This window comes from Halichoerus grypus, chromosome 13 (assembly GCF_964656455.1).
Source record: "Halichoerus grypus chromosome 13, mHalGry1.hap1.1, whole genome shotgun sequence".
Taxonomy (NCBI): domain Eukaryota; kingdom Metazoa; phylum Chordata; class Mammalia; order Carnivora; family Phocidae; genus Halichoerus; species Halichoerus grypus.
The window spans coordinates 94,697,576-94,724,758 of NC_135724.1; the positions used below are offsets into that span (position 1 = coordinate 94,697,576).

General features: G+C 59.0%; 1 protein-coding gene and 1 non-coding gene across 18 annotated transcripts in view; both read left to right on the forward strand.

Annotated features, from left to right (window-relative positions):
- Positions 1 to 27,183, forward strand: part of EP400 (E1A binding protein p400) — a 96,813-nt gene that overhangs the window by 52,902 nt on the left and 16,728 nt on the right. For 13 of the 17 annotated variants that reach the window (XM_036108755.2, XM_036108754.2, XM_078061153.1 and 10 more), the window contains 22 exons: positions 185 to 349; positions 1,739 to 1,894; positions 3,059 to 3,153; positions 3,615 to 3,886; positions 7,325 to 7,527; positions 7,615 to 7,784; positions 8,916 to 9,112; positions 11,724 to 11,835; positions 12,007 to 12,150; positions 15,430 to 15,570; positions 15,777 to 15,860; positions 16,147 to 16,281; positions 16,513 to 16,557; positions 16,638 to 16,791; positions 17,021 to 17,262; positions 17,391 to 17,564; positions 19,578 to 19,714; positions 19,853 to 19,909; positions 22,651 to 22,729; positions 22,814 to 23,065; positions 24,003 to 24,051; positions 24,127 to 24,236. In XM_036108755.2, the coding sequence (XP_035964648.2) occupies positions 185 to 349; positions 1,739 to 1,894; positions 3,059 to 3,153; positions 3,615 to 3,886; positions 7,325 to 7,527; positions 7,615 to 7,784; positions 8,916 to 9,112; positions 11,724 to 11,835; positions 12,007 to 12,150; positions 15,430 to 15,570; positions 15,777 to 15,860; positions 16,147 to 16,281; positions 16,513 to 16,557; positions 16,638 to 16,791; positions 17,021 to 17,262; positions 17,391 to 17,564; positions 19,578 to 19,714; positions 19,853 to 19,909; positions 22,651 to 22,729; positions 22,814 to 23,065; positions 24,003 to 24,051; positions 24,127 to 24,236 (3,173 nt within the window). The remainder of the gene's footprint in view (positions 1 to 184; positions 350 to 1,738; positions 1,895 to 3,058; positions 3,154 to 3,614; positions 3,887 to 7,324; positions 7,528 to 7,614; positions 7,785 to 8,915; positions 9,113 to 11,723; positions 11,836 to 12,006; positions 12,151 to 15,429; positions 15,571 to 15,776; positions 15,861 to 16,146; positions 16,282 to 16,512; positions 16,558 to 16,637; positions 16,792 to 17,020; positions 17,263 to 17,390; positions 17,565 to 19,577; positions 19,715 to 19,852; positions 19,910 to 22,650; positions 22,730 to 22,813; positions 23,066 to 24,002; positions 24,052 to 24,126; positions 24,237 to 27,183) is intronic. The other 4 variants (XM_036108757.2, XM_036108766.2, XM_036108763.2 and 1 more) reach the window with 2 other exon arrangements.
- LOC118546127 (small nucleolar RNA SNORA49) lies at positions 8,598 to 8,727 on the forward strand. Its single transcript, XR_004922457.1, has one exon. It is a non-coding gene; the product is annotated as a small nucleolar RNA SNORA49 (small nucleolar RNA).

The following is a 27,183-nucleotide window of genomic DNA, read 5'->3' on the forward strand; positions in this document are numbered from 1 at the left end:
TAATTTTCTCTTTTCTATTAAAATAATTATTTTCTGAAAGCGTTAGGAAGCAATACCTAAGAAACGTTTCCATGACGCTTCCGTTTACCACAGACGGTCGTTCTGGACGACAAATGGTCGTCACTAGAACAGCTGCAGACTGCTCCCAGAGGTTTTAATCCCGTCTTCCTCTGCATTTCCGCAGGTGGGGAGGTGGTCAAAATAGCCCAGCTGGCTTCCCTGGCGGGGCCGCAGAGCCGGGTTGCCCAGCCAGAGACCCCGGTGACGCTGCAGTTCCAGGGGAACAAGTTCACCTTGTCGCACAGCCAGCTTCGGCAGCTCACCGCCGGCCAGCCCCTGCAGCTACAAGGTAGGGGACAGCGCCCCGTGCCCTGCCATCGGCCTGGCTTCTCCCCTGCCGCTGCCCCTCGGGCGCGCCGGGCAGCCCCTGGGAGCTCAGGTGCTTCACCTGGGGACGGCCTGCGTGCCTCCCCTTGTGGGGTGTGGAGGGGGCCGGCCGGGCAGCAAGCAGAAGCACCTGCTTGCCTGTGGTGCATGTGTGCTGCGTAGCTGACACTGTTTTTTGATAAAATAGGCTCTTTGGGAATGTTGCTCATTTTTATATTTTTTTACTTTTATACTCTTTTAAGTAAGTTCTCTGCCCGGTGTGGGGCTTGAACTCACGACCCCGAGATCAGGAGTCACAGCTCCAGTGGCTAAGCCAGCCAGGTGCCCCAAATATTTCCTATTTTTAAAATCAAAATAGAGATATTTGTTACCTTTTAATTTTAGTGTGAAATAAATTGTCCTAAAAACACCACAGGACTAGCAAATTACGTAGAAGCTGTGTTCTTTCACGTGCAGGTTTTACAGCGTTGACTCCTAGATCAAAGCACGACGTATTCCTGTGGTAACTGCCTTTAACTGCTTTGTCACAAGATGAGCGGTGCGAGGGGCACGCTGGCATTAGCCCTAAGTGACGGGGCGGCAGCGGCTGCGAGCCTAGGCCACCCTCGGCACCCACGGCAGCCTCCCTGGACGGGCTGTGTGCGCGCTTGTGAGCCCGCGCTGGGACGCTGCGTGCGGGCGCTGCGAGGTCCCACACGGCAGAGTGGAGGCCCCGGGAGGCCTGCAGCAAAGACAGCTTGTAGTTTGGCCTGACTCCCTGTTCCTTCAGCCCTCTGGCCCCGGGGCAAGGCCGTCTGTCTGTACCTCCACAGGCTCTGCTTCGCGCGGAACCCAGCTGGGGACGTTCCTCCAGAGCGAGCGATGTCAGGCTTCATCACGCGAAAGGCAGAATGCGGCCGGCTCCTTAACCTAAGTGCGAGGCAGCCGCAGCTCTGAGGCCAGAGGATGTTTTTAGATGTTTCTTCATCGGGCTCTACGGGTCAGCGGGCACCCACGTGTGACCCAGAGCTGGGGCTCTCGCCCTGGCACTGGCTTGGGGCCGCAGGCAGGCCTGACAGACCCGTCCTGGGTGCCCCGCACATTGCCCGGAGTCAGGAATGGCAAAGAATAGATGAGCGTTTTCTTGACTTTAAGTAGAAGTGACTATGTTCCTTAGTTTTTCACTCATTGTCAATGAAATACTCTCATTTTTTTCAAGTAACTGAACTCTGCGCTGCCTTGTTGGAGTAAATTTGAATTTGGATTTCTGGTTTGTTGCTTCATTTGTGCCCGTACACGTGGACGTGCGTGTAGCAGGGAGGAGGTGCACGCAGCCCGTGAGTGACGCCTCTTGGTGCTCATGTGATTGCAGGCAGCGTCCTTCAGATCGTATCCGCCCCGGGGCAGTCCTACCTGCGACCGCCGGGCCCCGTGGTGATGCAGACCATGTCTCAGGCGGGCGCCCTCAACGCCCTGGGAAGCAAGCCCCCGGCCGGCGGCCCGGGCCCGGCCCCCGTGACGGCGCCAGGTAGAGTGTCCTGAGCGGGAGCACTGAGGCGTTGAAGCTTCTTTCTGTGTGACTTTGCTTCTGCGGTAACGGGGAGCTGTTGACGATCTGTGCCCGTGGCGTCTCAGAAGCTGCAGGTCCCGCTCTGACGGTCTCTGCTCTCTGCACACGGGCCGCTGTCAGCCTGCTCTGCTTTCTCTCTCCTTTCCCTCGGAGAGGTACCTGGGATACGACTAGTCTCCACTTGCCTAGATTTTTTTCTTTTTGTTCTGACGAGAAGCTTGGAATCATGAGGAATTTGGTTTGCTGAGGTCACAGGGACATTTAGCGAGCGTGCTAGAATCCCCCCTGGGACAGGTACTGGAGCAGGATTTGGGCCCTTCTCCGTCTGGCCCATCCGTGGCCTCCTTCCCACCAGGGTCCGGCCCTCCCAGACATGCCCAGCCTCGTGTGGTCTGCTGAGGAGGTTGGGCGGGTGGGCAGGTGGGGTTCGTGGGTGGAAGCAGCAGGGGGACCCCTCCCGACCTGAAGTCCTTGTCCCTGCTCAGCCCCGGTCTCTGTCTTGTCTGTGGTGACACTGGGTGGGGCCGTGCCGTGGGGTCTGGAGGGCAGCATTTCTGTGTCCCAGCTGTGGCACGTGTTTCCCCCTGTGGCTGGTTCTGTTCTCCAGGCCTCCTCCCACCCCACCAGAGCCCGCTGCTGGCACCCGTCCCCCAAGGCAGTAGCCATCCCCCCCCCCCCCACCGTCCCTGAAGGGGCTGTCTCACCCCAGGCCCCTTCAGTCCTCAGTGCCTCCCGTGCAGTCTGTCAGGACACGCGGCTGGCCGCTGGGGCGCGGCAATGGCCCGTCCTGCTTTGGAGGATGAGGGCAGCACTGACCCTGCTGGAGGGGGGCAGGCGGGTGGAGTCCAGGGCATGTGTGGGCGTGGCCACGTGGCTGCAGCGCTGTGTGGTGGCATGGAGGAGGACCTCGGGCCTCAGGTGTGCGTGCCGCCTCTGAGCGCACAGGGCACCCACCAGCGGAGAGAGACAGGCCTGTGGCTCGGACGACGACCAGGGAGCGGAGTGCTTTGCGGGCGGTCCTGAATGATTAGGGCTCGAGTCAGTGCGTTGTGAGAGTGAGCTGCCCGAGGACGGGTCTGCAGAGCCACGTAGCTTTGCGTTCTGTCTCCTCCCTCTTTGCAGTTGGTGTGCCTGGGCGAGTGGCGGTCAATCCCCTGGCGGCTGGAGAACCTGGAATGGCCCCCAAACCAGCCTCCCCTGTCGGAGGGCCAACCCAGGTATGGCCCCCACCCACACCGGCACCGCGTGGGGCCCGGGCCCCTCCTTCGCCCTAGGAAGTTGTTTTTCAGAAGCTGTTTGTTGGGGGGACGGTTGTGGTATTTAATGGTGTTGTCGACGTACACGCTTTTGAAAGCACATCATTCCTCTGAATCCCAGAATTTGACTTTAAAAACACATTTCACAGCAAAGGAGATCGGGTTTCGTGATTGCAGAAATCCTCTTCCACGTTTTATGTTCTCGTATCCATCTCCCGGGCATTAGAAATCTCACCGTGTCTGGAGAAACGCTCTTCAGTCAGAGACGCACACCGAGGCACACAGATGCCTCCTTCCTGTGGTGGTCTGCCGTAGAAGGGGACGCGGGTGTCTTCGGTCGCCGTGTGCGAGGGACACCACGGGGCTTGGCGAGACCAGGCCCTGGGCCTCAGTGACCATTTTTAACACTGTTTCCCATGAAGGAGGAGAAGAGCAGACTTCTGAAAGAGCGACTGGACCAGATCTACTTTGTCAACGAGCGGCGCTGCTCGCGAGCCCCCGTCTACGGCAGAGATTTGCTGCGGATTTGTTCCGTGGTCAGCCGAGAACAGACAGCTTGGCCCGGGGCTTCTGACAGCAGTGAGCGGAAGGGGGCCGGGCCAGCGAGCGCTTACGCGTCTCCCTCAGATGGTCAGAAGGACCTGATCTTGACGCTGGCCCAACGGCAGGCCTGCCTGCAGGATGTCATCGACAGGTAGGCAGCCTGCGTGGGTCCCTGTGCTTCGCTCCCCTCCGCGGGCTCCCGCGGGCCTCCAGCACCGCTTGTCGTCCTGTCGTGGAGTCTGTTCCCTTCAGCTTCTCCGCGAGCTAGTCTCAGACGTCTGCCCTGAATCATTTTCTGGGTCTTCAGCTTTGGCACCGGCCGGTCTCTCCACCCTCTGGGAAGGCTGTGTGTCCTCAGGTGGCCTTCTTTTCCCCTGGGCACTGGGCCGGTCCCCGGGATAGCACTTGGGTGAACGTTGGCTGGCCTGGGTGCATTCTGGGTGCGTGGAACAGACCACTCTGTGGTTGATGAGTTTCCATGTTGTTCTTTTAAAGTACTGTTTTATTTAAAAACCACATGGAAAACTTCACATTGCATGATGAGAAATGTGTATTTAAGAGCTAAACTCAGAAACTAGCTTTAGGAGAGAAAACAAAAACGGAGATGCTATTGGGCCAGCCCTGCCCCCTGCCCAGCGTGCGTCTTGGCTTCCTCTTTGCCCCACCTAGAGTGTCGGCGCTGTTTGTGCTCCATTCCCTGCTTTGAGCGCAGGTCAGGTCCAGCCTGAGGATGGGTCTTCTGTCCCTCCTCTGCTCCGTGCATGTGGCCGAGTCTCTACTGTGGGGACCGGCAGTGCTCCTGTGGCCCGGCTCGCATCCACCGCCTTAGCGCGCAGAGCCCTTCTGCTGCCCTAAAGCCCTGTGCTCCGCCAGGTTGCCCCTCCCCACGGAACCCTGGTAACCAGCCCCCTCTTCACATCCCCGTAGCGGTGCCTTTTCCAGAGCCGTATAGGCTGCGGACTCTTCGGATGGGCTTCTTTCTCTTAGCGAGGGCGGTGAAGCTTCCTGCACAGCTCTCTGTGGCGTGATAGCCATTTCTTTTAGCTCCCAGTAATGCTCCCCTGTCTGGATGGGCCAGTCTGTCCATCACGTACTGGAGAACATCTTGGTTCCTTCCAAGTTTCGGCAGTCACGGATGAAGCTGCTGTAAATGTCCACGTGTAGGTGTTTGTGTGAACGTAAATTTCAGTTCATTTGAATAAAAACCAGAAGCGTGATTGTCAGATCATCTGGTGCGAGTGTGTTTCGCTTTGTAAGAGAAGGTCAAGCAGACCAGCTGAGTGGCTGTGCCCCTCTGCGTTCCCAGCAGCAGTGAGCGAGAGCCCCTGTGGCCCCTCGTCCTCGTCACGTCTCTGCGGCCTGTGCTGTGGGTTCTGGCCGTTCTGACGTGTGTGCAGTGGTGTCCCGTGGCTGTTGTAATCTGCATTTCCCTGAGGACATACCACGCGGAGCCTGTTTCCGTAGCTTTTTGCCATGTGCGTCTCTTCTTTGGAGAGGTGTCCGCTAGGGTCTTTGGCCCATTTTTTAAATGGGTTTTCTCATTGTTGGGTTTTAAGAGTTCTTTGTATGTTTTGGATGGCAGTCCTTTGTCAGAGGTGCCTTTCACACTTTCTCATCTGCGGCTCGTCTTCTCGTGTCATTGGCTTTCACACGGCGAAGCGTTTAGGTTTGGTGAAGTCCAGCTCTCCGTCCTCCCACGGGCCGTGCCATCGGGGTTGGGCCTGGAAAGTCATCTTTGACTGTCCCTCTCTCCGGGCCCTGGTCACCCGGGCTCACCCTGCGTCCTCTTCCAGGGCTCCCTTGTCTGCATTTCACTTTAGATCTACGGTCCAGTCTGAGCTGATGTTTGTGAAGGGACTCGGTCTATGTCTAGATTCATTTTTCCCCCATTTAAAGAATCTCGTATTTCAGAAAATCTTCAAATGTACACAAGCAGAATGATGCAGTGAGCCCCAGCGTACCCATAGCGCCTTCAGCACTTACAGTCTTGTTTCACCTGTTGACGGCCCCGAAGCACAGGCTGTTTGCAACAAGTTCCGGACAAACACGAGTTCCTGTATCAGATTTCGTTGTGCTCTGAAAGAAACACAGTCAGTGTACCATTATCACACCTAAAAAAAGAACAGTTTTTAATACCCCTAAGTGTCTGTTCCACACGCACAGTTTTGGTCGTCTCTTGAATGTTTCTATGGTTCACGTCAAAATCACATAAAGTGAATACGTAGCAGTTGCTGGTTCGTGTCGTGTAGCTCCTAATCTGTAGGTTGTGCGTCTAGCTCGCCTTTTTTTTCCTCTTGCAATTTATTTGTTGAGGAAACCTGGTGGTTTTCCCTGTAAAATTTCCCAGAATCTGGATTTGCTGAATTGGTTGCTCAAGGTATAATCTGACATGTTGTTTTGTCCCCTGTGTTGTCTGTAAATTGCTGGATTCAGAGGCTTGATCAAATTTATGTTGGTTGGTGGTTATTTGGGGTTTCTTGTGTAGCGCCGTTAGGAAGCCGGGATGTCTGGCTGAGTCTTTCACGTTCGCGTGTTTGCGTGTGGGTGTCCACTTGTCCCAGCACCGTTTGTTGAGAGATCGTCTCTGCTCTGTGGGGAGAGCTGAGGTGACTGTCCCTCTCTCCGGGCCCTCCCTCCTGTCTGTTGGTCTGTTCCCTCACCAGCACCGCGTTGTCTCGATGATCCCTGTGCCTTTACAGCGAGACCCGGTGCCGGGCAGTGTCCCTCCTCCGGCTTTGTTCTCGTTCGGTACTGTGTGGGTTCTCGTTCCGGCCTGTGGCTTTTCCATGTTAGCCTTAGGTTCAGCGTGTTGGTAATCTACAGAGGAACTGGCTGAGGTTTGGATTAGGATTACACCAAATGTTTAGGTCAGGTCAGGGAGAACGGACATGTTGGCCGTGTAGACTCTTCAGATCAGTGAACGTGGAATTGCTCTCCATTCATTTAGTGCTTTGATTTTGTCCACCCGTGTTTTGGGGCTAGATGGCTTGTTGTTTGCATGTGGTAGGGAGCAAGTCAGGGAAACGCAGCTTGAGCTGACCTCCAGAGCGAGGCTGTCCTGGCGTGGGTGGCATCCAGAGGTCTGGAGGGCGTGTGTCACATGCTGTAATGGCCCATCCGAGTCGTCATTGTGCTGCTGTCAGCAGGGCCCCTTCCTGCTAAGTCTGGCTTCCCTCCTGGTGGCACGTGGCTGTACCAGCTCTGGGGTTCATATTCTCCCCCCAGGCCATCCTGGAGACACAGCACCGGCACCCCCAGATTCCCATCAGGACACACGAGTTGCATGGGGAACGCGCCACCTCTGTGCCCTTTCCTGCAGTCTCGGGGTGCCCTGCGCTGGTTGTTTCCGTCTGGGTGGTGGTCGTTGGCCAGGACTGGCGGGCCCCACTCCCGTGGTTGCTGTGACGGATGGTGTGGGCCAGCAGCCATGTCACCCCGGTGGTGACTGTAATCAGGCACCCCGGCTTTTCTGACCACTCCACCATTGGAAGGTTCTGCCCGCTTCCTTCTTGAGCTGTCGTTCCTGAGACGAGCTGCTGGTGGAGACGCCGTGGGCAGCGCGTGTGACACGGTGCTTTCTGCTTCTCAGGGTGGTGTGTGTGATCCCTCCAGTGGTGGCTGCGCCCCCGTCCTTGTGGGTGGCGAGGCCGCCGTCCCTCTACAGCCACAGGCTGAGGATCCTGCGGCACTGCCTGAGAGAGCACACGGCTCCCTACGCGCAGCAGCTGCGGCGGATGACCGCCCTGCGCTCCCTCCGGTTCCCTGAGCTCAGATTGGTGCAGTTTGACTCAGGTACGGCGGGGTTCCCATCCGCGCTGGCCTTGAGGTGGGCCTGCCTGGCCCTGGGTTATGAGAAACCCGACGTTGTTCCCTCCGTAGGAAAGCTCGAAGCTTTAGCCATCTTACTTCAGAAGCTGAAGTCTGAGGGGCGTCGAGTGCTGATCTTGTCCCAGATGGTTCTCATGCTGGACATTTTAGAAATGTTCTTGAACTTCCATTACCTCACCTACATCAGGATCGATGAAAACGCCAATAGCGAGCAACGGCAGGTAAGGAAGAGGGGGTTTGCCCTGGTCCCGTGGACGGTGCGGTGTTGTTCGCATGTACCTGCTCTCTCTGCCCTGGCTTCTCAAAGCCGTGTGAGCGCTGGGCTGTGTTCGGCCCTTCCGAACGAGGGGAGCGGCTGCTCCACGTCCTTGGGCTCGAACAGGTCTGCAGCTTGTGCGTCCTGTGACGGGGCGACCTGCGGCCATGGGGGGCGGGTCGGTGCGCTGCAGGCGCGGCCAGGGGGTGAGAGCGTGGGCGCAGCCCCCACGAGGCACGCTGCGAGAAATGCAGGGCACATGGCGTGCCCCCCGTCACTTGTCAGGTTGGCCAAGGTGTGTCGCTTGGGTCAGCACCGCGAGATGGGTGATCTCCCGCCCTCCCGGCCGGCGCAAAGCCGCACAGCCTTCTCGGAGCCAGGCGGACGGTGTGGGGCTCCACCGCTCCCCCCTGGAGCCGCACACACGTGCAGCCGCACGGTGGGTCACTGGGTTGTGCGGGCGCCGTGCTGCTGGGCGGCGCCGTCCTGAGCGGCCATGGGCTGGACTGCACGGCGCCCATGAGCGCGCTCAGGACGGGATGTGGCGGCACAAGCAGGACGGCCGCCGGAAGCAGGCTGCCAGCCCGTGCGAGCCCTCATGCGCGCACACCGAGAGGGCCTGGAAGGAGGTGCAGCGTGGGGTTGGCGGACGGGTTTCCTCGGCAGTGATGCAGCGGAGCACACGCGGACTCTCCGGGACAGTCGGGTTTGGTGCTGAGATCACGGCAGAGAGCAGCGCTCCCAGGAGGCTGAGAGCCTGTCTCGGGCCTGTGCCCTGCTCCCTCAGCCTTACTCCCGGGCCTTTTGCTGTGAAGGCCCCGGCATTGCCTGAGGGTACAGGACCGAGCACACGTCCCTCCCCAGGAAGACTCTGTGTTCTCCTGGGGCCTGCGGGTTGAGCTGACAGTCCACGTCAGGTGGGAGCTGCCGTTTTCCTCTCGTCAGTGAGGCCTGGCGAGTGCAGAGTGGGGGGCGTCTGTGATCAGTAAGCGAGACACGGCCAGACGTGTGCTCCTGGCGGGTAGGCGTCAGAATGTGCCCCAGCTGTGCCCGCTTTGACCACGGGGGCCAACCCGAGAGCTTTGCTTCGTCCCAGGAGCTGATGAGGAGTTTCAACAGAGACCGGAGGATTTTCTGCGCAATTCTGTCGACGCACAGCCGCGCCACGGGCGTGAGCCTGGTGGAGGCCGACGCGGTGGTGTTCTACGACAACGACCTGAACCCCGTGATGGACGCCAAGGCCCAGGAGTGGTGCGAGCGGATCGGGAGGCGCAAGGACGTCCACATCTACAGGTGAGGGTGGCAGGCGCGACGCGGGCTCGGTGGAGGCGTGGGGACAGGAGGTGCTGCTGGAGCTCAGGTGCACGCTGCGGCTTGTTCCAGAAGTTTCTGCTGCATCGTTTGTTTTTTCTGAGGCAGACTGCTTGCTGCTCTCTCTGTTCTTTCTTTAGGCCCAACATTTGCTCAGTTTATAATTAGTTTGCTTAAAACTGATCGAATTACGTTGCTTAGACCCAGCTTGCTGTGCACTCGACACGTGTCTGTCGTGCTGCTTCTGCGGCACCTGACCCTCAGAAGGGCGGTTTGTATTTCAGTGTTTCCGTTGCTATCTGGCGTGAGTTGTCTGTCAGTAAGATAATGACTGAAAGACCTCAAATCCGTGGGCACTGCCTCTGGACACAGAGGACCGCTGGCCCCGCACATGACCGAGGAAAGCGGAGGAGCCTCTCCCGGGTATTTCTGAACTTGCTGAAGCAGCTGGCATGGTGGTGTGATAACAGCGGGTCTCCAGTATGTGCCAGCACCCGACGGCCCTGCCCCCCGTGCGTGCTGGCGTGTGCGCGGCGGGCACCGTGGGCGAGGCCCCCGCCTGTGCAGGTGACCACTTGCTCCTTCCATCGAGGCTGAATTTAAGTAGCTGTATTACTGCGTCTCTCCGAGGTTCGAGGAGAAGTATTCCTCAGAGATAGAAGTTAGTAACGTTTGCTGTATGTCTTCCCACGCGTCCTTCTAATTGTTTAATGGCTCACGCGACAGTCTCGTTAATCCCCTCTTCTCCCAGCCGCACATCGCGAGTTTGTCTCCGTGCTGGTAAACTTCAGGCTGTGTGCTGTGTATGTTGTGTGAGCAACGTTTTCCTGAGTGATGCTTTCAGCAGTTACTGAAATCGTTGACCCTTTAGCAGTTACTAGCCAGAAACGGGAAAACTATTTTACTCTTAGTAACCATAATCCACAACTCAGGAACAGTCTTGGCAATGAAGGTGCAGGATATGTAGGAAACAAGAATCAAATTGTGCAAAACGTGGTAAGATGTGAGTTGGAGACTAAGCTGTGTTCTGGGACAGGAAGACCTGGTGCGTAAAACGTCCTCCGCCTGAAGCGATGTTAACATGCGGAAGAGTTTTCAGGAAAGCCGTCATGGGGGTTTGTGTATGTGTGTGCGTATGTACCCGTGAGTGGATAAAGTGGGTTTTATTTGTTCTTATTTATTTTCAAAGATTTTATTTATTTGAGAGGGAGACAGAGCGCACACACATACATGCACAAGTGGGAGGAGGAGCAGAGGGAGAAGCAGGGAGCCCGACGCAGGGCTTGATCCCAGGACCCTGCGATCATGACCTGAGCCGAAGGCAGATGCTTAACCAACCGAGCCACCCAGGCGCCCCTACAAATACCCTTTAAAAACCACTTTATCCAGGGGCGCCTGGGTGGCTCAGTCGGTTAAACGTCTGCCTTCGGCTCAGGTCTGATCCCAGGGTCCTGGGATCGAGCCCCACATCGGGCTCCCTGCTCAGCGGGAAGCCTGCTTCTCCCCCTCCCACTCCCCCTGCTTGTGTTCCCTCTCTCGCTGTGTCTCTTTCTGTCAAATAAATAAATAAAATCTTTAAAAAAAAAAAAAGTGTATTTGGAGTGAAGGGTAGCTGATAACGGCCAACAGAAATGCTGACAAGGTTGCAGCGGAGAGGCGTGGGGGAAGGCTCGTCGTCGGGGGCGAGCAGTGAACAGCGCGAGCGTGAGCCAGCAGGGTGCAGGTCGTTTAATGCTTGTTGCTGACACCGTGGACCCTGAGGAAGAGCTGGGGTCGGAGTGCTGTGCCCGCTTTACGGCCCAAACCCCGGCCCCAGGGTTGGGCACGCAGGTGTAGAAACAAAGCAGCGGTCTCAGCGTAGTATTGAGGAGATGGTACCTGTGGCTTGAAGGCATTACTTTAGCCAAACAGAAAAGCTTGGAGGGAAGGAAAGGCAGACATACCTGATTGCAGTAAAATGAGAACTTAAGTTTTGGTTTTGCAAGAAAATTCCATAAACAAAGCTAATGCACAAATAATAGTTTGGGGCAATTATTAGCAATTCTCACAACAGACAGAGAGTTAGATAGCTCTTAGAAGTTGAGAAGAAAGGTAAATGAGCCCTTCTTTGAGAAAGTGGGGAGGCACCCGAGCGTCCGAACGGGCCAGTCCAGCTGCCCCCACGTTTGGTGGGACGCCCAGGCGCGGAGGCGGAGAGGAGGGAGCTGCACGTGTGATGGCCTTCGCTACGCGCCCAGACGGGACGGCAGTGGGCGCGGCTGCTGGCGGTGCTGGCCGCGGGAGCGCCTACCCCCGACCGGGGCCGTGGGGTGGTTGCACTGTTTTGACATCAGGTTGGCAGGGTCTGCTGAACTGGAGATTGTGCGTGCCCTTTGTCCCCGGCATTTCCCTCCAGGGATCCCGGCCCGTGGCGTCACTGTAGCTTGTTCACACGGCACAGCGGGAGCCAGAGAACGCCCATGCTTGGGGTACAGCCATACCTGGGCATCGAGCAGCTGCTGGAACCGTGCCGCCAGGCCCCCCGCACCCCGACTACCCGTGGCGGTGTGCTTCCAGGCGCCCGTTCGTTACCGTGCGCATGTCTGTTTTGTAGGCTTGTGAGCGGTAACTCCATCGAAGAGAAGCTGTTGAAAAACGGAACCAAAGACTTGATCCGGGAAGTGGCCGCTCAGGGCAATGACTACTCCATGGCCTTCCTGACGCAGGTACCCGCCGGAGGCCTGCAGTCCTCCTGGTTGCTGCGTGGTGACGGGGGGCGGGGGGGCCGGCGCGTGCGGATGAGGAGCTGCTCGGCGGTTTCCCTGGGATGCAGTCTGACGCTCAGGTCAGGTGCTGGCCCGTTTTCAGCTGGACACTAATGTGCGTTTCGTGTGTAGCGGACCATCCAGGAGCTGTTTGAGGTATGTTCTCCCACCGACGACGCCGGCTTCCCAGTGAAGGCAGAGGAATTCGTGGTCCTCTCTCAGGAGCCTTCTGCTACAGAAATCATCGCACCCAAAATTGCAAGACCTTTCATTGAGGTGAGGACAGATCGCCTGCCTTGGAGGTCACAGAGGATTTGCTGCACCTGCTGTGGGCCCTGAGTACCCTGCCCGCTCTGCAGGCCCCCCTCGCCCAGCCCTGGCACACCCTGCCTGCCCGCTTTCTTTCTCTTACGGGCATTTTCATCTGGAAAAGCAGGTAAGCAGAGTGGAGAGTCTGAGGGCCTCAGGCACCTGCTGCCCAGCTCAGCGGCCATCCCTGTCCTATCGGCTCTTCCCGAGCCACACTGCCTCCCCTGAGCCGTAGCGGGCGGCTGGTGGCGTGGAGCGCCTCGCCTGTCCTGTCTGCCCGGCCCGGCCCGGCCCCACGGCCTGCTGTCTCGGCTCCTGTCTGAGAGGCGCCCTGTGTGCGAGTGCAGGTGCACACCGCGTCTGAGGACAGTGCAAAGGAGGACATGAACGATGTGGTTAAATAAAACACTGCCTCTTACACGTTCAACGCGCGAGCTAGAGGTGCTAGATTACGTGGCTCGTGCAGTACTGCTTTTGGGTAGCGCTGCTGTGTAGACGCACCGTAGACCCGCTGTCGGGGCCACGTGCCCTCCTGCCCTGCCTCGTGGAGTAGCCTGGCTACAGCTCCCCCCAGGACTCCCCCTGCCCCTTGGCCTGCCTCAGGGCGGGGGTTTCCCCCTCCTTCCTGGGTGTCGGTTTCCGGGCTCTTGGCCTTGTAGGGACCCCAGTGTCCTGGGCCTCTTCCCGCGCCCTTGCCCATGGTAGAAGGCTGCACTAGGTCCCCTGTGGCGCCTCTCCAGCCCCGTCTCCGTCCCCGCGCCCTTGGTGAGGAGGACTTGCCGCAGCCTTGGCTGATTTAAAACTTCTCATTTGGTTGAGAAGTAATAAATGCGTGAGGTAAAGCCTTCGAGAATTTATCATGGAAAGCAAGTGTCCCTCACCAGACCCTCGCTCTCTGCTCAGCGATGACCACTTGATGCGGTTCCTCCTGCCTCCCTCCTGGAGTTTCCCGTGTACGATGACCCCACACACAGACACCTTGTGGCTCCATCGGCATCCGGAGGGACAGATAGATCAACCCTGTTCTTTTAAAAATAGGTGTTAGTGCGCGAGGTTAAAAAGAAAAAGTCAGTTGTCTCCCAGAAATGATGATCTCTCCACTGAAAGTCTCGCACGTGTCCTGGGAGAGAGAGGAGTGGCAGGAGGGTGTGTGCTTGCGGAACGTGGTGTTCCGCGTGCGGTTGTCTTGGGGACACGTGCGTACCACACGGAGCGGCATGCCGGCTCAACACACAGGCGCTGTCCACGTGTGTTTGTTGAATGTCCTGCCGTGTGTCGGGCGTGTTCTAGGCAGGAGGGACCTAGTGTTGACTAAAACACGTAGTGTGGCCCCGTCCCCCCCGCCGTGCAGCCTACGCTCCAGTAAGAGGAGAGACTGGAGGCCAGCGGACGAGTAGAACACGGGCTGTCCTTGCTGCGGTGGCGAGCAGTGCTGAAGGCCCCCGCACACAGCGCACGATGTCCCGGGAGGGGCGGCAGGGTCAGCAGGGGATGGGGGGTAAGGGAGGTGGGGCCTGGCCGCGTTCTTAAAAACGGCCCTCTGGCTCTGTGCCGAGTCTGGATTGTGGGGGCCGGAGCAGAGGGCCGTGGCGGGCGTGGGCAGAGCCGCCACGCACGGAGCAGCGGTACCAGGATGGCGTCCTGATGTCCGGGGCGCCGGGGACATCTCCAGCAGGGGTGATGCTCTTCAGAGGATTCGTGCAGGAAAATGGCTTTTGGTGAAAGTTTCGTTGAAGCACAAGAACCTCCTGAGAAGCACCCGCGTCGCAGAGAATCATCTAGAGAGGGCGCTCCAGGGAAAGCCCCCAGAAACCGCCTTCCCCCTCACCACTCCCGTCCCCCAGGGCTGCTCTTCTGCCTCCTGACCACCAGCATGGGGCTGCCCGTGCGGGTCTGGCCTCTGGTTGAAGCTCCGCTCCTTGGGTCATCGTGATTTCCTCCTCCGGCCCACCATCTGTGTTTGAGCCGTGTGTCTGTGACTATCTTCTATGTGTCTCTTGGCAGACGCACCGATGCATCTCTGCTAACGTTTGGGTAGTGCACCTTAGGGTGGGGCCCTGGGGTCATCAGGGAGCGTGCGTGTGACCCACCGGGGCTGCCAGGCCATTTTCCAAGCTGGCCAAGCCTCTCCATCCTCTGTCAGCCGCATAGGACTTGAGACGTGGGGTGTCGTTCCCAGCAGTGTGTTGGCAGACGTCCCCGTGTCTCTGGTTGGATTTGCCTTCGCTGTTGGCCCATGAATTTGTGTCTCTGCATGTCCGTAGCAGAAGTGTGTGCTCACGTCTTTTCCCCTTGTTTGGTTAGCCGAGCTGTTGCTTTTCCTCAGCGGTTTGTTGGCGTTCTTTCTGTGTCCTGGACGGATGCGTGTAGGATACCTCCCTGTGTTCTGCAGTCCGCCTTCAGGGAGCAGGGGCTCTGGATTCTGAAGCCGCCCAGTGGCCCTTCTTTACCATGGTTGCTGAGAGACGTTCTCCTGGCCCCGGGTCATCAGGACGTCCTCGCTTCTTTTCCTCCGGCTGCTTCAGTGTTTAACCTTTGTACTTAGACGTGCGGTCTGTGTGTAGTGTGAGGTCGGGTTACGTTTTAAAATTGCCGATTTTGCCAGGTCGCCAAGAAAAGAGGTTGTGCAACTCATAATCGACACCTGGTAACCGGAGACCGTGGGGTTGTGCCCGATGCGCGGGTGTGCGCTCCACACCCACCCGCGCCTGTCAGGCCTGAGCCCCGGGCTGTGGGAAGGCGCCTCCTTCCTTCCACTGGTGTTTCTCGATCCGCGGTGGCGCCGACTGTCTTACACGCCTGTCGTCTGCGGGCTCGGCTTTGGCAGCCGTGGCGTGGGGTCATTTGTCTCCTGTTAACGCCGCGGACAGCGGCCTGTGTCTCGTGCACTGTGAGACTCGTTCTCGTCCGTCAGAGCCGTGGCTGCGATGCGTGTTGGTTTGATGTTGAACGAGGTGCCCCGTCCCGCTCTGTGCTCAGGGTCGGGAGCTTCGTGGGATGGCAGCACGTGGCTCTTCCCCTGGGCTTGCTGTCCAGCGTGGCCATGAGCCGCTCACACTCATTCTCTGCCCCCCCCCCCCCGGTGCTTCCTTGTCCGGGCCGAGCGGGGCGTGAACAAGAGCGCGTCACCACTGGGGGCTGCGCGTGCAGTGACGCGGGTCTCGCTGGTGCTACGTAGGGCGGCTCCTTCTCAAAACCCCGTAATTTAAAAATACGTGAAAGTAATATGAACACGTAATCTCTTAGGCCCTCAAGAGCATCGAGTACCTGGAGGAAGACGCCCAGAAACCCGAGGGGGAAGCCGTGCTGGGGTCGTCCGGCTCTGACAGCCCGAGCTGGAGCGAAGAGCCGACGCAGCTGGAGGAGTTAGCGGACTTTATGGAACAGGTGTGGGAGCTTTCGCTTCTGTGCTTCAGCTTCGTTTTTTTCCATACACCTTGATGTTTTAAACATTTGTCCCTTCTGTGAAATTTTGCTTGGTCGCTGAGTAAGAACGATCCTTTCTTGGTTCAAGTGTTGGCGGGGGTTGTACGAGGACCTTAACTTTCGTTAACTTGCTGTTAACCCTGTTCAAACAATGATTTTTGAAACAGCTTACACCCATTGAGAAATATGCTCTGAATTACCTGGAATTGTTCCACACGCCTACTGGCCCCGAGAAAGAGGGGAACAGCGAGGTAAGGGCGGGCTCAGCTTTCAGAGTCAAATTTGGCCTGAAGTAAATATGACTTGCGTGGAATTAAAGGTATAAAAACCAAACCCACCAGTGTAGAAACAGATTGAAAGTGGAGCAGCTCGGTGCTTGATGGAGGGTTATGTGTTGGGGGTGGGCAGGGGTCCAGGGCACGTGGACCCGTAGCTGGGATGGCTCGTGACAGCACGAGCCAGGGGCGGGCTGGGTTGCGGCGGGTGGGGCCTGCTGCGGCCGAGTCTCAGGGCCCCTCTCCGTGGCCTTGCCGCCAGGATGCCGTACTGACCGCCGTGAGGGAGTGGGAGGCCCGGAACGCCAGGGCCCTGCGGGAGAGGGAGACTCAGGCACTGCAGGAACGGGAGCAGGAGCAGCTTCTCACCTACACGCGGGAGGACGCCTACAACGCGGTATGCGGGGCCCAGCATCCCGTGCGTTTCCGCGGGACGAAGCTCTTCTCCAGGTCTGACAGCCATCGTGTGATGCTTGACCCTTGGTTGCACATTTCTGGTCACACTTGGGCTTTTCCCCGAATGTGGGTAAATGGTGTCGTAGGTACTTTGAAGACCTACTAAGCACACAGGTAGATAGCTGGTGCATCTGAGGTCATGCCGCACTGAAACGCTGCCCCTCCCCTGCAGGAGTACGTGTGTGAAGGTGCCGACGGGCAGATGGAAGTCATGCCGGTGAGCGCCCGTCTCCCTGAGTGTCGGGGTGGCTGCCCTCCCCGAGGCGCACAGCTCACGGCTCTCCCTTCTCCACGCAGCTCTGGACACCGCCCACGCCCCCCCAGGATGACAACGACATCTACGTGGACCCGGTCCTGTGTCTCACGTACGAAACCACGCCCATCCCAGAGTCCAAGCTGCCTCCCGTGTATGTGAGGAAGGAGCGCAGGCGGCACCGCACGGACCCGTCAGGTGCGCACCCTGCGGCCAGGCTTGCGTGTCCGCTCGCTTTGTGCTCACGGGCGGGGGGGAGCGTTAGGCTTACGGTCCGCTTGGCGTCAAAGCAGGAGAGTAGGTGTGTGTCCACTGAGGCTCCTTGGTGACAGGCCTCCTCAGGTGTCCTTCTCGTCCTCGTTTCCTCGCTCGCGGAGGCAGAGTCCCCGTTCGTTGACAGCCTCGCTGAGAAAAGCTCTCTGTCCAGTTGCAGGCAGGAAGAAGAAGCAGCGTCACGGGGAGCCGGTCGTCCCTCCTCGCTCGCTGTTTGACCGTGCAACACCTGGCATGTTGAAAATGCGACGGGAGGGGAAGGACCAGAAGAAGAACATTTTGTTGAAGCAGCAAACACAGTTTGCCAAGCCTTTGCCGACTTTTGCCAAACCAGCGGCTGAGTCGGGCCCAGACAACCCTGAGTGGCTCATCAGCGAGGACTGGGCTCTGCTGCAGGTGAGCACGGCCCCCAGTCCACGTCCTGTCCCCTCCTGTCCACGTCCTGTGGTCTCAGTCCTCGGGGGAGTGTGTGCACTTGCGGATGCAGCTCGTTGACCCGTGGTACCTGAAACCCGGTCCCGTAGGCCGTGAAGCAGCTCCTGGAACTGCCTCTGAACCTCACCATCGTGTCCCCGGCCCACACGCCCAACTGGGACCTCGTCAGCGACGTCGTCAACTCCTGCAGCCGCATCTACCGCTCTTCCAAGCAGTGCCGGAGCCGCTACGAGAACGTGCTCATTCCCAGGGAGGAGGGGAAGGTGAGGGCAGACCCCTTCCACTCGCGCGACCGCAGAACTCCAGCCCCCAGGGCCTGGTGGAGGCTGGCGAAGTAGTGGCCCCGGGCCTGAGATGTTGCCTGACGTGCCTGGAAAATTCCGGGTGCCGTCTGGAGGCTCCCGTGCCACCTGAGGGCTTGGTCCTGCCTTCATTTCATTTTTCTTCCTTTTGTTTCTTAAGACGGTGTTGAGTGAATGAAAGGGTCTTTGTTTGGCTCCCTTGGCTTATTTGGAGAGAAGTCCTGTGCCGTTGTTCTGGGCTCCCACCAGGCCTGTTGGCTGCCACGGTGCTGGGACCAGCTCTGGACCCTGGTCCCGGTTGACCGTGCGCATCGCATAGGCCGAGTGCACAGAGGCTGGGTACTCGGTGTCTTTCCCAGGAAGCCCGCGGTGGCAGCAGCCTGACCCCGCGAGAGCCAGCCCCGCGGACAAGTGCATCTGCCGTGCGGTTTCCACCCACGAGCCTCTTGCTCCTCTTGGTCTGAGAGTTGTGTGGCCTCTGCTGTCTTCACCGCTTCCCTTTCTCGCCACTTGCCCATCTGCCTGCCCTCCGGAGAACGTCCGAGTCCTGTGCACAGAAGGGGTGCATGCGTGGCGGGCTGCCGGCGTCGACAAGGGTCCCCCGGAGCCCGCTGCCTATGACAGACGGCGCAGGGCAGATGCGGCAGAAGCACGCACGCGGGGCCCAAATGCGAAAATCACCGCTTCTGTCATCATCTGTTTTCGTGTTCCTAAAAACGTTTGTCTTAAAGCATTTATTTGCTTTTTGTTTAAGAACAAAAAAAGCAAGTGTTCCTCACGATACCACTTGTGGTGCCTTCACCAACGAGGCTCCGTGGAATCTTCCGTCTGGTCTGTTGCGTGTTGGAAGCACGTGTAGCGGCAGCCGTAACACTAATGTGGAAAAACATAAAGCTGAAGCTCCGTCTTCCGTCATAGGTCAGGGAGAAGCTGATCCAGAGAGAAAGGCAGAAGCGCATTTATTAGCTACAAAGGGGACGTAGTGGATGAGTTGGCAAGCAGCCGTGCAGAAGGCCACGTGATGGGGTCAGAGCCAGCCGGGAGGTTGGTGTTTGCAGACACGTGCTGGCTGCCGCGTGTGGGGTGGGACAGGGCAGGAGCCCCCTCCCTGCCGACCACGATCTGGGCTCACCGTCGGGCAGTTGTGTGACCTGCCTGCTCTTATTCTTGCTCTGCCTTTTCTCCTTCACTTTTCTGGGCCACGGGAGTGCTCACAGACGCGGTCCCCTGTTCGTGACCCGCCCGTGCCGGTCTTGTCGGTCTGAGTCTCCTCTGACGTGCTGTCCTTGATAGGAAGCCTTCACTTAGCGCAGACGACGTAGGAAGGCGCGTACGCACAGCCCTCCCGTGCGCGGTTCCTACTGTGGAGCAGTTTCCATCCCGCACGCTGTCTTTGAGTCCCAGTTACGGGGCAGTCGGGGCCTGGAGATGCAGAGGAGGGTCCCGGGGAGCCCTGTGGCCCAGCCGGGACTCGGTGGCTGACCAGCACGCTTTACACACAGCACCACGGGACTGGAGTGCTGTCCCTGAAGTTCTGTGGGGCACTGAGGTGTCCTGGGAGCGAGCAGGTGCTTGGCTTAGCTGTAGGATTTAGGCTGCAGAGATTACCCGGCACAGGTGACGCCGTGAAGCCCCGAGAACGAGCTCCCAGCCACCCAGCGCCTCTCCCCTTCCCTGTGCCCTGTGGGCGGAGGCCTGTGGGAGGGCAGCCGCGGCTTGCTCCGGGCTCTGTCGCTGCCGGAGGTGCGCTGGCTCGGCCTCGCTGCCGTGCGACCCTGGGCACTGTGCCGGCGCAGGCGGGGAGTCCTGCTCCGGGTGACCGCGGGGCTCAGCGAGGTGACGTGTGGGGAGGCGCTGGGCGGCAGTGACGTCGCGACTCGGGAGGAGGCCGCCGGGTTCAGTCTGGGACGTTTGAGGTCAGGCCTGCCCACGAGCCGCCGTCTGATTGACATGCTGCCTTGGGTTTTGTCTCAGAGTAAGAACAACCGGCCCCTGCGCACAGGCCAGATGTACGCCCAGGACGAGAACGCCATGCACACGCAGCTGTACACGAGCCACTTCGACCTGATGAAGATGACGGCCGGCAAGAGAAGCCCCCCCATCAAGCCTCTGTATGTTTCCCGCGTCCTTCCCGCCCCCCCCGAGACGAGCTGGCGCTGGGCCGCCGGCCGCACGGCGCGTCCGTCACGCGGCCTCCTGCGGCAGCGCTCTCTGGTCTGCTAACGGTTGTCTCCTCTCCCGCGCTGCAGGCTCGGCATGAATCCCTTTCAGAAGAACCCCAAGCACGCCTCCGTGTTGGCGGAAAGGTAGTTTTGTATTTTCCACTCTTGGAAACGATCTCATTTTAGTGTGGTCCGCGAATCGTGCAGTCTGTGCGTCCATGCCGGGCCAGCGGGGGGCCGGCGAGTGCCATGTGTCGTTGCCGTGACGAGGGTCTGTCCCTGCCTGCAGGCCGCAGGGGACACAGGCAGACGTGGCGGGACTGTGGGAGAGGCTGTGTCCTTTTTCTAATCTGCCGTGTGTTTTATTGGTTCTGCCTTAAAATTAAATCCAGCACGGGGGTGAGCATACTCGCTTTGAGACTGAGTGAGAGCGAGAAGAGCACCGACGAGAGGATGGGCAGGGAGACGCTGGGTGTGTGAGCAGCTGCCGTGGGCCGACTTGGGAGCTGAGTGTGGGGCGTGCGGGTGTTTGCCGCACACTCCCTGTGCTTTCGGGTGTTTGCTTCATGACGAGGTGGTGGGAACCGCACGTCTAGATGAAGCCCGGGCGCTCGTCTGGCTCAAGCCTTCATGGTTGCCCAACGGAGCGTCTGCAGTAGACCGAGGGCCCTGCTTTCTCCTTACTTGCTCTCAGTGTGGCCCCCAGCGGGGTGCATCTCTGCTGAGACCCCCGACCGCCTCTCCCGGCCACCCTGAGGTGGCCCAAGGCCTGTGCTGCCCATCCGACTCTGGGGGCCTGGACTCCGCAGGATGCTCCCTGCCTCACGGCCGTGCCCTGCCACTCAGGCCTGGGACGGTCTTCCTGGACGTCTGCATGGCTTGGGCCCAGGACCCCCTCACACGTCCCGTTCCCCACCTTGTGGACAGTTGCACCCTGGCCGTGTGTTTCTCTTCACAGCACGGATAGTCTTCGCGTTCTTTGCTCGAGTTGTGTGGTGTCTGGCTGCCTCTGGGTGTAGGGGCTCTGGGTCCTGGAGTACGGAGCGGGCGATGGTGTGTGTTTGTGGATGAAATCAGTGGATTGTTTCACCCAGCTGGCATTTATTGGCAGGCTTTGTGCCTGCCGCCCTGCTGGGCCCAGCACTTGAGCAGCGAGCAGAAGGCCGTGTTCTTGTTTTCATACCTGCGAGACGCAAACTCAGAGTAATCTTACAGAGGTCGAGGATCCATCCTGCAGGTGGATGGAATAGTCTGGCGGAACCCAGGGCGAGCGGGGCCTGGGGGGAGGAGACAGGGTGTTCCTGCTGGATCACCCCAGCGTGAGGGGATGTTGGGTTGGCCATCATGGGTTTGCAGTGTGTGGGGCCAAGGAAGAGGGTTACAAGGCAGGTCCACAGGACAAGCACAAGGGGGCCCGGGCTTACACCTCCAAGGTGGGGGAGCAGGCAAGCAGGGAGGCAGGTACACTGGGGGCACCGTGCTGAGGAGGCTGAGGGCCTCAGTGGGAACAGGTTCAGTGTGAAGCCCAGCTGGGGTGAGGTGGACAGAGGCTGTGAGGTGAGCGCAGGCCTGCGGCGTCCTGGGGGCTCAGATTGGTTTCTGTGTTTGGCTCAGATTGGAGGGATGGATCCCACGTGGGCTGGTGGACATGACTAGAAGGTGGAGAGACGAGGGGAGAAGAGAACTGGGCATGTGGGTCCACAGCTGGGTGGGGACTCAGCCTTCTGCAGTCTGGGTGTCCTCTGAGGGTCTCGAGGTGGCAGCCAAGGGTGAGGGTGTGAGGGTCCATGAGGAGTCGGGGGCCAGGCCTTGCACCAAGGAGGAAGAAGTGACGCCGGGTGGCCTGGGTGGGGGGCCTTGCTGTGCATGGGGTGGGCTTTTCTCTCGTCAGTGGAGACAGTTGGGCCCCATGTGGAGCTGGCAGACCAGGGGAGCCTGGGTGTAGCTTTGCCGAGTGCGATGGAGTGAAGGGAGCGTTGGTGCGGGAAGGCCTAGGTGTTCATGTGGGAGCGGGGGCGCAGTGGGGCATCTGGGCAGACGGACGTGGTTGATGTCAGAGAATGGTGAGGAGCCAACCAGGCGAGCTGGGATGGGCGGGGGGCTGACGTGCAGCAGCAGGAGACAGGTATGGTGCCCAGGGGAGGCCCGGAAATGGGGATGGTGTGCACGAGGTTTTAGGCAAAGCCAGGCTCTCTGGTAGCAGTCAGAGCGCTGGGTAGGTCACAGTAGTCTGGGGGGGGGGTGCAGGAGCAAGGGTTCTGTGAGGGGTGCGGAGGCCTGTGGGGACTTCATGGCACTGGGCTGGGAGGGGGGAGGGGGGAGGGGGGAGGGGGGAGGGAGGGGACCCACCCACCCTCCCTCTGGGCTTTGCTGGTCAGCCTCTGCGCCCAGGAAGCCTGGTGCCACGGGAGGCGGCCTGGGCCCTGACATCAGTCCTCACGGACATGGGGGCATCTGGCAGGCTGGAGTGGGACCTGGGGACACGGGGCTACGGACCGCTGCTGGGAAGAGGACTGATGCTCCGCTGCGGAGGGAGGGGAGGCCCGGCTTGGAGCAGGTGGTCAGTTTGGTGGGCTGGGTGGGAGGGGGCGGGTGGTTCGCTGTGAGGTGCACCCACACACATTTCGGGGCACCTGATATCCCAGGCACTATCCTGGGTGCTGCTGTGGTGGACCAGGCCCAGACCTGCTTTCTGGAAGATTCTGTGTTGAAAGGAAATGGGAGACATGGTCTTGGACGACCTGGCAGCTTTTGTCTTTGTGGAGAGGCTTGATGGGAACTGCTTCCTAGCACCTGGCAGCTGGGGGGCGAGAGCTTTGGGTTTCTGGAGTGTTCCGTCCCTCAGAGCGCGTCCGTTTATTTTTGTCTCTGCTGTTGTCTTTCAGCGGGATCAACTACGACAAGCCGCTGCCTCCCATTCAGGTCGCGTCTCTCCGAGCAGAGCGAATCGCCAAAGAGAAAAAGGTGTGGGTGCCGGGCCTGGACGTGGCCGGGGTGGCGGGCTCGGCGGGCTCCTCCCCACGGCGCCTCTCCTCTCCGCTTCTGCAGGCGCTGGCCGACCAGCAGAAGGCACAGCAGCCGCCCGTGGCGCAGCCCCCGCCGCCCCCACCGCAGCCGCAGCCCCCGCCGCCCCAGCAGCCGCCCCCGCCGCTGCCCCAGCCCCAGGCGGCCGGCAGCCAGCAGCCTGCGGGGCCACCAGCCGTCCAGCCGCAGCCCCAGGCGCAGCCCCAGGCGCAGCCCGCGCCGCCCCCGCCGAAGGTGCCCCCGGCGATCACGACGGTGGGCAGCGCCGCCGTGCTGGTGAGAGGGCGTCCCTCCCTGGCGCGGGCGCCTGTGGGCACGCGGGGCAGGGCGGTCTGTTCAGACGCAGCATGTTTTCAGCAGCGGCAGCGGCGGCGGGCCCTGCCTCTCCCGGGCGGGAGGGCGCCTCACCATGCTCTGCCCGCTCCGGGCTCTTGCCGCCTGGGTCGGTTAATGGCGGTTTGGGCGGTGGAGGCGCCCAGGGAGTTTGGAGCTCGGTGGGGTTTGTGGGGTGTCGTCACGTCACCCTGCAGAGCGAGTACCGTCCGCACCAGTGTGCGAGCTTCTCTCACAGCTGGTGCGTGCATGCTCTTGCACACGGCGTGTGCATGGATCTTCGGTGCCCGTTGGAGAAGGCGGTAAACCGAGCACACAGGAAAGGGGCAGAAAGGCAGACTCGTGACGTCACGTGGCCTGTGCTGCGTGCGCCCGTGTCCGTGTGACACGGACCTCGGAGCCCCCGTGGGGAGGACGCCTGGGGCCTGCAAGGGGAAGCCCGCTGCCAGCCGGCCGGGGGCCTGGTCCGTCCTCACTTGCGGTTCCGTCTGCCGCAGCGGGATGGCCGTGGGGCCTGGGCAGCCTGGCTCTGCAGTCAGAAAGCCGCTCCCTCAGCCCCTGCTTCCGTGGCCCCAAGGGCACTGTGGTGGACGGCCAGGGAGGGATTCTGCGTGGAGCCCCATCGCCCTGGGCGGCAGCCTGAGTGACGGGAGTCTGTGGGCAGAGAGCAGGCCACAGCGAGCACAGAGGCCCCAAGCCTGGTGTTGGGGGTGGTCAGGAGAGCCCGTGCGGGGCGTGGGGGCGGGGGTTGGTGGGGGTCGGTCTGTGTGGCCGTGTCGCCAGGCATGAGTGTGGATGTGATTCTGATGAAGTGGGGACACTTGGAAGCTTTGTGAAGGGGAGAGCTTGCGCTCCAGTTCACATGGTGTTCTGTGTTCAGCAGGCCGGAGCCATGAAAACGTCCGTCCCAGGGACTAGCATGCCGACGGGTAAGAAGCCTGAGATGCCCCCCGTCAGAAGCCATGCTTCCCCCGGGCTCCTGCCTCACAGTTCTCTCCCCGTAGGCACGGTGAGCGGGAACGTCATTGTGAACACCATCGCAGGGGTCCCTGCCGCCACCTTCCAGTCCATCAACAAGCGCCTCGCTTCGCCCGTGGCGCCAGGAGCCTTGACCGTGAGTTGGCCCTGCTCCTGTGACCTAGGGCTCTGTGAGAGTCGTTTGTCTGGTGTTTGGGTTTTTGTTTTGTTTCGTTTTTACTTTGTTTAGTCTTGACACCCAACGTGGGGCTTGAGCTTATGATCCTAAGATCAAGAGTCATGTGCTCCCCCGACCGAGCCTCCCGGGCGCCTTGAAAGTTGTTTGCGTTGTAAAGAGATATCCCAGCAGTGCCGAGAGTACTGACACAGGTTGACTTTCCTGAGACAACGTGAACGTCCAGGAGTTCGGGAAATGGCTTGCACGGTGCGCTCGTGAGGGTGTGTGTGTTGAGACCCCTGCCCACGGCGGTTCTCGGAGGAGGAAGGCAGGGTGTGAGGGGCGTCGCGGCCTGCATGGCCGGGTGCTGTACGTGCCACATGACAGGTTTGCTTGTGGGGGACGTGGGGATGCAGAGATGGGCGCCCTTGGGGGGGCACCGCATGGGGGGTGGCATGGCGTCCACAGGGGCTGGGGTGCTGTTGCGTGCATCGCCAGAGCGCGCCGGGGCCGCGTGAGGCGCGTCCAGACCCGTGTGCGGGAAGCAGGGAGGTGCCAAACCTGGGCAGAGCCATCCGACCCTCTGAGCGCAGAACCAGAGCAGACCTTGGCACTCACTGAAAGGCGCACCCCATGTCCAGCCACCTCCTCGTCTTTGGTGTTCCCCATAAATGACAAAAATAAATAGCTAAGGTTAAGGAGATGAAACATACGTCTCCTCTTCCAGTTTAGTTATGTATCCGAAGGCAGCATGTGCCCTGTGTCCCTCCCTGCTGGGCTCCGGAAAGTGTCTTTTCTACAAAGGTGGTGTTGTAGTAATCGAGACAGGGTGGCATCGGCAAGAGGACGGGCACAGCTCCATGGAATAGGATACAGGGTTCAGCAGTAAACCCCCGGGTACGTAGTTAGCTGACTTTCGTTAAGAGTGCTGAAGGAGTGCCAGGAGAAAGGATTGTCTTCCAACAAGCAGTGCTGGAAGGACGACGTCGCCACATGCGGGACTGGGAACCGTGGTCTGTAACTGGCACTGGGCATGAAGAGTCCCTCAAGGTGGATCGTAGACCTAAGTGTAAAACCCAGAACTACAAGACTTTTAGAAGAAAATCGCAGTAGAACATCTTTGCTTCCTTGGTTCAGGCAGAGATTTTCTAGGATCCTAAAGCCCTTGAATCGTGAAAGAAAAATTGGTAGGTTAGTCTTCATCAAAATCAACGACCTCTGCTGTTTGAAAAATAGGAAGAAAATGGAAAGCATGGAACATATTTGTAGGATACATGTGACAAAGGCACAGTTTGCCGATTCATTGAGGATTCTTCAATAATAAGAAAATGTTGTAAAACATGGACAAAAGATTTGCGCAGTTACTTCACCAAAGAAGCAATAGAGATGACAAACAAATGTGAAAAGATGTTCAACATTATTAGTCATCAGGGGAATCCCGTGAAAACCACGGTGAGATGGGGCTCCTGGGGGCTCAGTCACTTGCGTGTCCGACTCTTGGTTCCGGCTCAGGTTGTGGTCTCAGGGTCGTGGGATCGGGCTCCGTGCTGGCATGGTACCTGCTTCAGGTTCTCTCCCTCTGCCCCTGCCGCCACTGAAAAAAACAGACAAAAGACCCACAGGGAGAAGCCACCACGTATCTCTGGGAGCGGCTTTAGGAACAGAAGCGTGGCCGTGGCAGACGCCGGCAGGGAGGCAGCATGGCTGGGGCCCACGTTGCTGACGGCTCGAAAAATCTTAGAGTCACGTGGGAAGTCGGCCACTTCTGATAACTGTACACTTACTGGACAGCCTAGCACTTCCACGCCTGGGCTTCCCCCCAAGGGAAGCAAAAACATACCTCTGCACAAGGGAACAACGTGAGTGTGCCTGGTGGCTTTATTTATAATTACTAAGAAAGGAAACAACCCAGAGGGCCTTCCGCGGCCACGTGGACACCATCTAGGACGACCCAGCTGTACGAGGGACTGAGCTGCTGGGCTGAGCAATAGGGTGGGCGACTCTCAAACACACTTGGCTGTGATGAGAGTTTCAGAAGGCCTCGTGTGCTGCATGATTCCGTTTAATGTGGAAAAGGCAAGATCATGAGGACAGGAAACGGAGTATGTTCTGTATCTGGATCATGGTGTCTGCCTTGGCCATCTGCGTTCGTGAACATTCATAGGTCCGTGTACCTGAAGTGGGTGAATTGTACTGTATGTAAATTATACTTTAATAAATCTTGCTTTAAAAATTAGAATATTCCTAGGTAATGCAGCATATATGAGAAGTTTTTCTAGTGTGTGATTTAGGATTATTTTTCTTTGTACTTTGCAATAAACCACTTTTGATTCAGCCGTCTTAATAAATAACAGCAGCTCTTAGGTAGGCCTGTGACGTTACAAACGTTCTCTGTGACCGACACCATTCCTTGGGTGAGAGTGAAACGCCCAAATCATTGCATGTGATGTTTTATTTTGAAAAAGACCTATTTCTGCGTATGATATTTTTGGAAGATAAAGTAACTCATCCATGATGTATCTTTTAAGTAGCTCTTAGAGACAAGATACTCTAGCTGGTGATGTGGGCCTAGAAACTGGACTCAGACACTCAGCCGGCTTCCACAGGGCTCTTGTAGTCCTGGGGCTGGACCGGGAGAGGAGAGGTCCAGTACAGGGCAGGCTTTCTGGGCTTCCGCAGGACAGGACGACGTCATCCACACACGGCTCTTTGGCGTGGGGAAGGGTGTGGGCTGTCCGAGGCACAGCGAGCAGGTCTGTTTAGAGAGGCACAGATGAGCGTATTAGCAAAGTAGCGGTGGTTCCTGCACCCGCCGGGAGGCTCTGCGCGCTGTGTGTGCTCGGCTCCGGGAGATGCCGAGGCTAGCTGGTTGTAGAGTTTGGGTGTGCAGCTAAAGAGGATGGATTTTGTTTGCTAGGCAGCTGGG